At 36.8% G+C, this 10615-nt stretch overlaps 1 protein-coding gene across 3 annotated transcripts in view; it reads left to right on the forward strand.

Moving 5' to 3' along the window:
* FERRY3 (FERRY endosomal RAB5 effector complex subunit 3) overlaps positions 1 to 6616 on the forward strand; it is a 44995-nt gene extending 38379 nt beyond the window's left edge. For 2 of the 3 annotated variants that reach the window (XM_014794000.2, XM_087442881.1), the window contains exons 12-14: positions 4739 to 4796; positions 5392 to 5459; positions 6065 to 6616. In XM_014794000.2, the coding sequence (XP_014649486.2) occupies positions 4739 to 4796; positions 5392 to 5459; positions 6065 to 6157 (219 nt within the window). In that variant the 3' untranslated portion in view covers positions 6158 to 6616. The remainder of the gene's footprint in view (positions 1 to 4738; positions 4797 to 5391; positions 5460 to 6064) is intronic. The other variant, XM_087442882.1, reaches the window with a different exon arrangement.
* The last annotated feature ends 3999 nt before the right edge of the window (positions 6617 to 10615 follow it).

Genomic DNA, 10615 nt, shown 5'->3' on the forward strand with positions numbered 1-10615 from the left:
AAGAAGTTTGTTCACATAAATGGATGTACATGGAAGAGTTTTGTTGTATCAGTGTCACTGATTTTGTTTTTTTAATTGAGATAAATTCATAAACATAAAATTCACCATTTTAACCATGTAAAAATGTAATTTAGTGCTTTTTAGTAAATTCACAATGTTTTGCAACTGTCACCACTATGTACTTTCATCACCCCAAAAAGAAACCCCCTACCCATTAGCAGTCACTCCCTATTCTGCCCCCCCATCCCTTAGCCCCATGAATCTTTCTGTCTCTATGGGCATGCCTACTCTGAACATTTCATACAAATGGAATCATACAATATGTGGTTTCTTTGTGCCTAGCTGCTTTCACTTAGCATAATGTCTTCAAGGTTCATCCATGTTTTAGCATATATCAGTACTTCATTCCTTTCTATGCCTGAATAATATTCCATTCTATGGATATATCACATTTTGTTTATCCATTCATCAGTTGATGGACATTTAAGTTGTTTCCATTTTTTGGCTATTATAAATAATGTTGCTATGAACATTCATGTACAGTTTTTTGTTTGAACATGTATTTTCAGTTCTTTTGGGCATATCCCCAGGATTGGAATTGCTGAATCATCTGGTAATTCTATATGTAACTTTTTTTTTTTTTTTTTAAGATTTTATTTATTTATTTTTTCCCCCCCAAAGCCCCAATAGATAGCTGTATGTCATAGCTGCACATCCTTCTAGTTGCTGTATGTGGGACGCGGCCTCAGCATGGCCGGAGAAGCGGTGCGTCGGTGCGTGCCCGGGATCCGAACCCGGGCCGCCAGCAGCGGAGCGCGCACACCCAACCGCTAAGCCACGGGGCCGGCCCTATATGTAACTTTTTGAGGAACCACCAAAATGTTTTCTACAGCAACTGCACCATTTTACATTCCCACCAACAATGTATGAGGGTTCCAATCTTTTCACGTCCTCACCACATTTGTTACTTTCATTTTTTTTTGTTATTATTATAGCCAACGGATTTATTTATTTATTTATTTATTTATTTATTTATTTATTTATTTATTTATTTATTTATATATATATATATATATATATATATATATATTTTGTGAGGAAGATCAGCCCTGAGCTAACATCCGCCAATCCCCTTTTTTTGCTGAGGAAGACTGGCCCTGGGCTAACATCCATGCCCATCTTCCTCCTCTTTATATGGGACGCTGCCACAGCATGGCCTGACAAGCGGCGCGTCAGTGAGCGCCTGGGATCCGAACCGGCGAATCCCGGGCTGCCGCAGCGGAGCGCGCGCACCTAACCACTTGCGCCACTGGGCCAGCCCCCGGATTTCTTTTAACTCCTGGATTATAGGATTGTTAGCATCAAAAATTTAATAGCTAACACCTCAATTAGGTCTTTTTTTTCAATTTTGTTGAACCTCAAAGAATTGTAAGCCACATGATTTACAAAAACATTAGTTACCCCGTCGTTAGATTTCTTAATTTTCACAATACTAAAACCTATGTTCTGATTGATGCCCTAGAGGTTTTTATATTGGGAGGTGGAGGTGTCAGGATAGGAGAGAAGTAAGCTTTTCTTTTGTAGTTGGAGAAAGATGAGTGTGAAAGGGGAAATGGCAAAGGAGAAACCTATACCTCTATCAAAGGCATATCTTCAGTCAGATCAGTTTTAAGAAAGGATTCCTGTGGATGTGAGGATCTAAAAAATTGATCCCATTAACATGATCCCAGTTTGAAGACCTCCAAAGTTCATAAGTGACCAAGAGTGAGATTATGCATTGCCTGAAATTTGCAAAGGCAGTATCAATGCTAAAAATTATTAGTTCTTTTGTATATTTCCATACATATACAGGCAGACTGTAACAAATGTATGCTATCCTGATGACAGAAGAACTTACGTAAAAGCCCTTGATTGCCTTTATAAAGAATACAGTTCTTTGGTACAGTACTTAAAGCTTCTATAATGTTTCAGCATGAGAAGTACTTTAGAAAACCTTATCGTGATTTCCCAGGTTTTATAGAAAAAAATAATTTATAGGTGATATATTGCATATTGAAGGATTTATTTACATACTGGGAGTTTTTAAAGGTCATTTACTGTGAACTCTCTTTAGAAAGTACTTATTAGAGGAGATATTAGACACAGTTTCTTGCAGCATAAGTGACAATGAACATATTTTTATCTCCAAAAAGAAAAAATATATAAACCTTAAAATATTAGCATTAAAATACAAAATAAAACATCAAGGTGGTGGTATATGCATATATATTTCCTTGCTCTGTGACCTGAAAGGACCTGGAAACAATGACACCCCAGTAGCAATGAACACATCTAGCACCTAGATCTTGGTGCACAATCTTGGGGTTATGTCACAGGGACACACAAGCCAACTGAATAGACTCTCAGTGGCCAAAGCTGGAACCATTTGAGCAAACAAAATATAAAAAATAATATTGAATTATAACCCGACATATAAAGTAAATATCCATGAGTCCATGCTGATATAAACAGATGACTGAATAAATAAATAGGAGAAAAGAAACAATTCTCTCATATAGAAGAATTCCAAATAATTTATGTAGATACTCCATCCTTAAGGAGGGCAGCAAAAATCTCCACCTCTTAAGTGTGTGCTGCTCATTGTGACTTTTTTCCAAAGAGTACTTTGTGGAAAGGTGGGGGGTGAGGATAATTTTGCAGTGAGAAACCTAAAAACTACTCCCTTAGCCGGGTGATCTAGGTCAGCATCAACAGTCATAAATCATGTTGAGTGTATATGCCCTTGGTATGATGCAATGAAAATGGCACTTCAGCTCTGTAGCCTTCCACTTAAATCCATAACTCCAGTCTACTCATGAGAAAAATGTCAGACAAATTCCAGTAGAAGGCATCCTACAAAATACTTGACCAGCACGCCTCAAAACTGTCAAGGTCATCAACGACAAGGGAAGTCTGAGAAACTCACAGGCGAGAGAAGCCTAAGGTGACATAATGACTCAGTGTAGTGTAGTATCCTGGATGTGATCCTGGAACAGAAGTCATTAGGCAAAAACTAAGGAAATCTGAATAAACTCTGGGTTTTAGTTAATAATAATATGTCAGTAGTGGTTCATTAGTTGTAACAAATGTACTATACTAATATAAGATGTTCATGGGGAAACTGAGTGAGGGGGTATGTGGAACTTTCTACATCATTTTCACACTTTCTCTGTAAAAATAAAGTCTTTTTTAAAAGCCATCAGGGTGATACCATTTTTGATCTATTAAATTAGTAAAAATGTTAAATAATATTTAAATGTCCAAATGCTGGTGAACATATGGTGAAATTGGATGGTGCATACCTTGCTAATGGCTAGTGTAAATTGATATAACCTTTTAGGGAAGAACCTAAATTTTATTTCACTAGTCTATAGAAAAAAGTATCCCAAGAAATTATTCATAAAACAAGATATATGCATATATATTCATAAATATGGTCACTGCAATATTATTAACAAAAAAAATGGAAATATAACTATAAGGGGCTGTTTAAATAAGTTATGATACCTTAACTCGATAAAAGAGCTGTTTTAAATTGTGTTCTGAAGATCCCCTCAGGATCCTAGCCCCTTTCTGGAAGTCAGCAAGATTAAAAATATTTTCATAATAATACCAAGACATGATTTGCCTTTTCTATTCTCATTCTTGCATGAGCATCAGTGAGTTTTTCCGGAGGCTACATTCTTTATGATAACACAACAGATTGAATGCAAAGGCAGATGTGAGAATCGAGATGTCTTCTATTAAGCTAGGCATCAATGAGATTTGCAGATATGTAAAACATTGCCACTCTACTCACTAAAATTTTTTTGTTTTGGAAAATGTAGTTACTTTCCATAAAAATGTTATGTTAACAGGGAATGGATTTATTGTTGTTTTTAAATGAAGTTAATATTTTTATATTTATCTAGTTTAATTTCTAATGCAATAAATATCAAAAGATATAATCCACATAAAGAAAAGGTCATTGGAGTCCTTAGTAATTTTTAAGAGTGTAAAAGATCCTAAGACCCAAAAAGATTGAGAATCACCATAATGAAATAATTTAAACATATTTCATTATGTTGAATCACATAATTATGAAGACTTGTAACATGGGAAAATAATTCTGATGATAGTGAAAATAAACAGTTTAAAATGGCATAATCATAACTGAAAAACTATAAATATATCGGTTATAGTCTGACACTGGCAATTGTGCGCACAATTGGTCAAAGATAAGAAAGGAACATAGAAAAATGAATGCATTTGGTTTGTTAGGTGGCTGGGATGGGGTGTTTATTTCTGTTACTTTTGTAATAACATGTTATGCAATAAAAACATTTTAATGCATTGCTTATTCAAATATTATACAATTTAATAGAATTATTCATGCTAACATATTGACAGTAGTAGGTGGAGTTCCTGTGTCACTTATATTTGTCTTTAGAATTATCTAGAAAGTTTTAAGGATATGTTAATTTTTAAAATTATATTTACTAGGCTAATTAAATTAGTTTGCATTCCACAAGTATAGTCTAACAGCTGGAAGAAGTTATGTTCCTAAAAACCAGAGGAAATCCAACTGAAATTAGCAGATAGTTGCCTGAATCTATTCACAAAGTGGGTAGTCAACATTATAGATCTATTAAGATCTGATTATATTTTTTTTTACAAAGTTCTGTTAAAAACATATGATTTGTTTTGCTTCTGTTTTTAGGAAATGACTATACCGTGGTGCTTAAGGAGAGCAGAACTTGTGTTTAAGTGTGTCAAAGGTGAGTGTAACCTTATATTTAACAACCACCACCTATATTTCTTCCTCTCAAATAGTGAAAGTAGAGCAACCCAGGAGGAAGAACATGAAAGTGACCACTGTCATCTGGTGCCTCAAACAGTTTAACAAGCAAATATTTCATAATGGCTTTTTTAGTTATCTTTTTCCAGTCACAAAATAAACAAATCTCTGGCGTAGTTGAAATACAGGGATATTTGGATGTTATTTATATTTTGCTCTGATTATAGCTTGTTGTGTATTGCATTTTATTTTCTAAAAAAGACAAAAAAATAGAGCTACATGTTTGGTTAACCTTTAATAACCTGTTTTAGCTTCATTTTATGGAGACTAAATGGGACTTGAGAAATCACAAATAAGAGTATGTTGACAGAGCTATGTTAACCGCCTCTGGCATGGGGCATTAAGGACTGCAGAGGTTTATCTGGCCTTTAGGCTTAGCCTCTGCTGCAGGCAAGTGGCTACCTAAAAAGTCAAGACATAAAGCCCCACAATGAAGATTCCGTTTATCTCAGTAGGGACTGGTAAGTTCGAGGACCAGAACTCATAATTCAGCAAAGTCTATTGTTCTGTTTTAGGTTTCATGATGGAAATGGCTTCATGGGATGGAGGAATTTCTAGGACAGTGCAATTTCTGGTACCACAGGTGTGTTATCTGAATAGATCTCACCCCAGTTTAATCTCTGGTACAGTATTCCTCACAGATATAGCTAGGCACACTGCCCTAAACTCACATAACATAACAAAATGCTAGCAGCTTCCTATTCTTTTAAGGGAAGAAGTATTTGGATGCCATAAAGGCACTTAGTTTATTGTCAAAGATGTTAGCATATGCCACTCAAAGGATCTTTTATTCAACCCCAAAACCAAACTTGACTCATCATTCCTTTGTTTTTTTCCATATTTATGTGATAGGGATTTTGAAGAGTTCATAAAGAAGGGCATTAGCAGAGAATGATTCTGTCTTCTGTCTAGAACTTAGCAAAATTAGTGGTACTTTTACTACTGATTACACTAGTGTTGTGTAGGGATTTTTCTGGTATTTGACAGAAATATCATAGGTTCTCAGAGGATGGAGCCAGAAAAACAGCCCCTGCCCATAGCCATGCGGTTAACTCAGTCATGAAAGATAATTTTGACATATTGCATTCCATGTCTAAAACTAGTTCCGTATTTTAAAATACTTTAAAAATTTAAAAATCAATGATGATTTAACAAGTGCAAACTTTTCTCTTTTTTTACCTCTTACAGAGTATTTCTGAAGAAATGTTTTATCAACTTAGTAACATGCTCCCCCAGATCTTCCGAGTATCATCAACACTTACCCTAACATCCAAGCACTAAACCCGTGTAGACTGACACCCTGCTGGAAGGGGATTGTTGAACTCTTCAGGAGCTTGAACTATGCTGGGATTCTGTCAAGAAAAGATGCCCAGAAAGAGAACCTACAACCCAAGCCACAAATCAAGTCATGATATGTCTGTTAAACATTCCAAAAATTCGTATACTGTGCAGACTAGTGATCAGCCCCTTACTTACACATTTGTTCTTAAAGTTTCTTTAGGAAAAAAAGATCTCTTTTTTTCTACTGTTACGTCCTATCTGTGAATATCAGTAAGTTAAAACTTCCTGTTTATCACACATAGACACTTGATGTAGGAGATCGTTTACTACATTTTCGTGGAGACATTTGACTTTTCCAAAAGGTTTGAATCATGTCAGGTGCAAAGCTTAATTAAGCATACAAATAAATCTTCCCTCTGCCTTATTTGCCAAGTGAAAATTAAAAAGCACTGAAATATACATTGTAGATATGGATTTCTTGAGAAAATCTTTTTGTAGAAACACAAATATATGAGACAAATGTGCTTATTCTTTTAAATTCTCTTGTTTCAAAACTTGCTTTTAATATACTCTTTCTAAAGTTTTATAAGTTAAAAGTCAGAAAAGGACTTTGGATTCTTTACTTCTGTCTCATCTTCCCTATGCGACCTTGCCCTTGTCTACTAATAACTTTTCATGGGCTGGGAAAATAGTGTGCTTCTTTGCAAGCCGGGTGGAGAATTCGTCTAAACCAGCACCTGGCAGTATTTTAGTGCTCACCAGCATTATGACAATCAGACACTGAGGATCATTTTTATTTCTCCATCCTGCTTCCTGCATTCTCAGCTTCCTTAACCATTCTTCTACTTCTTGCATTTCTTTGCTAATAGCTATATCCCGTTTCTGTCTCTACTCTGTTTCTGCTCCTTTTCCATTGTCTTTCCTCGTAGAACTACTTTCTCAGATGCTGCATATCACTTATTTATCCCATCTGTAACATACTTGATATGAGTAGTGACTCCATTGAACAGAAGCATTTACAAAAGCAATAGTTTCATGAAATCCACATTGTATGGATGTTGTAACCAGCCAACGGAATGAAATGGAGGACCTTTGACGTCACAATAAGATGGTATATCTTGATTCCAAAAAACCGAAATAACTAAATAATAACTTCTCTAAATAACTTAGAGAAACTCTTTTGGCATGCAAAATGCTCTCCCATAATATAGAATGTGTCTTGATTTTCAACTCAAGGAAACAATTGTGCAAGTAGCAACACCAAGGAGAACACCCACTCCAGACTGTGTCCATTACACACTAACACTTTCCAAAGCCTTTGCCAAGATCACCAGCCTCCTGGTGATCCCACCAAGAAGTTAGATATTCTGCCCTTAAAGCGAGAAATTGTCTTCCAGGCACCTGTTATCATTGAGACTTATTCTAATGCAAAGCAAGGTAGACAGAGGTAGAAGATAGAGTTGTGCTAGAGTGGTGTTGAGACTGTATTAGTTCACAATGTGACAGGCCGAGTTGAAGGTGGATGTAGTGGGCTCAATGAAAGGGATTCAAAAAGAATGGAGAATCTTTCTACAGAATTCCTATAACTAAGTGTACAGTCAACAGCTCGAAGGGTGCAGCCAGGTGTCAGGATGTAGGAGTCAGGGGTCGTTCACGGAAGCCCGGTGAATGCTGCTGCCCAACGCTTCCCTTGTCACCTCAAGGCTATTTTATTAAGTTATGTATAGAGTGGTGGCTTTCTCCCCAGGGCAACTTAAAGGTACTATTTGGCCTATGGCATCAGGATCAATTGATTAAGCATCCATTTTTCACATGGTAGTACATTATGAGATACACAGAAGTGGTAAGATTGGAAAAATCATGCTTATGCTGTACATACCACTGATATGAAGACACACCAAACACTAACAAATATATAATTTAAAATATTAACTGGTGGGGATTTTGGTAAAGGAGTAGGTGAGGAAATCTGGAGTTTTGTATTTGGACCAGGAAGGATGAGATTATGACCTTTTTCTGAGCGTTCTAGAGGGCTTTTTGGGTGGGAGTGGTTTCAGTTCCTTCTTAGCAGGCTGAGAAAAGCAGGGCATTCTAGGTATAAGGTGCAGATCGGAGTCAAAATAGAATGAAGTGAGGCCGGGATAAATGGCCAGTAAGCTGACAGAAGCTGACCCCGAGAGCCTTTTGTGGGTTGAGGCCCTGGGCCTTTGCACAAACATAGGTGAGGAGTGTCTCCGTGAGCATGAAGTTTTCTATTTGAATAAACAGTGAAGTATTTCTAAGACAGATGACAATATGGTCCTCAAGGCCTTAAAAATACGCTTTGGAAATCAGGCAGGGGCCTTGAGACTGAGTTCTCCATTCTCTACTGCTCTTTGCTCCCCTTCCGCCGCCTCTATTCTCAAGCATGGCTCTAACCTTGCCATTGGTCAAGAAGTGTGGCACCAGCTGTTCCTCAGCATGACAATGGAAGAAATGCATGAAAAAGAATTTCAACGGAAACAACTTAGCTTGCCTGGGATTTGGCAGATCTCTTATTGGCACAGTACACGCTATCATTTGTGTCACTTCAGTTGGATCCTGGCTAATTCTCACAAGAAGAAAAAATGTTCCACAAAGGAAAGATGAATTCATGGAAACATTCCTGTTCTGGAGGCCCTAGGGAGAATCAGCAGAGTGAGTGGAAAGAACTGACGAAGCTTAGAGAGGGAGCCTCAGGGCTATTTTTCAGTTTCTAGGTGAAAATGATTGCTTTTCTGTTACTTAGTTTTCCCATTTAGATGAAGTTGACTGCTTTGCTCAAAAGATACAGCAGTGTAAAATTCATTATCGTAATTATGAAATAATGAAAAATATTTTACAAAACCTATTTACAAAAAGTACCATGTATTCAGAACCATTTATATCAATGGTTTTCTATCCTTTAACCATCAAAGAACCTTTTCGTTATCTTCTCCATATTTCCCTGAAATATTTTGAAAAATTTTGCTTAGCAAACAATTGAAATCATTTGAGCAGCAGTCTGGTTTTTGTTAATCAGAGGCCTGTCTGTGGAACTGAATGATAGTGTTAGCAAGTGATACACAGTATCCTAACATAGAACACATAGAATTATTATTACATAATTCCATACATAGTTTTATCACATAGAATATATAGAATCATCACTGTATAATTCCAAGCAAATTTACAAAAACAAAAACAAAACCTTGCCATTTTATTTAACTTGTGAAGTCTTGTCCCACTGAAACATATTTTTGGAAAGATTTTTTAAAATAGCTCAATGACATCTTAAAGGACCACTAATTTGAAACGCCAAGCTGGGGACTACAACTTTAGACAGAAATGTTTACATGAGAGTGTATTACAAAGGGAGGGCAGAAATAAGGACAACATAAGTAGCAGATGGACCCTGGGAATCCCGTTCAAAAAACAGCAATTGTTTGCTAAGTTTCTTCCGTATACAAAGGCATGGTGCTAACTAAGCAAGATTCAGCCTCTAGAAGTCTATACAAAGGCGATGGGACTTGAGGAACTGTTTGATTAATGTAAGAAGACTTGGCAAGTTTTTCTGTGATCCGTGATGCTGACAATCTCTAAGGACGGGGAGAAACTCCCACCTGAAGCAGGGGGATGGATGAATAGCCTCCTGAGGTTCCCGGCAGAACTAGCATGTGCTTGTGATGTCCTATTCAAATACACACAGCTAAAATTATTAGGATTCACTCCAGATCTCTCTTTTCCCAGAGGAAAACAGGGTTCCTGATGTATGTATCAGGCTTTCTGGTATATCCAAATCTAAGACTTGGCTGAACTTCATGCCATATACAGTCAATCCTCATTAATCGTAGACTTTATATTTGTAGACTCACCTACTTGCTAAGATTTGTAACTCAGGCATTTACAAAAGCAATAGTTTCATCAAATCCAACTTGTATGAATATTGTAACTGGCCCACAGAAGGAAATGGAGGACTTTTGGCAGCACTTTTGGCATCACTTGTGGACATGAGCAGAGCAGTGAAAAATCTGTCGCCGAACACACACATTCCCAGTTGAAATGAGCAAGGCAACCCTCTGCCTCTGGTTTCAGCTCTCATAATGTAAATGTGTACTTTTCATAGTCTATTTAGTGCCACGTTTTTGGCATTTTTGTGTTTTTTGTTGGTGATTTTGCTGTTTAAACTGACCCCCAAGTGTAGTATTGTTTAGTGTTCCTAAGTGCAAGAAGTCTGTGATGTGCTGAATATAGAAAACACATGTGTTAGACCAACTTTCTCGAGGCGTAAATTATAGTGCTGTTGGTCATGAGGTCAGTGTTAATGACTCAACAATCTATATTAAATAAGGTGTCTTTAAACAGAAACACACATTTAAAAAGGTTATATATTGATTGGCTGACGAAAACGTGATGAGAGGCTTACAGGAACCTAGCCCTGTGTTTCCCCTGGGAGCAGTG

The sequence above is a fragment of the Ceratotherium simum genome, chromosome 17 (assembly GCF_057802395.1).
Source record: "Ceratotherium simum simum isolate JZ-2026a chromosome 17, ASM5780239v1, whole genome shotgun sequence".
NCBI lineage: Eukaryota > Metazoa > Chordata > Mammalia > Perissodactyla > Rhinocerotidae > Ceratotherium > Ceratotherium simum.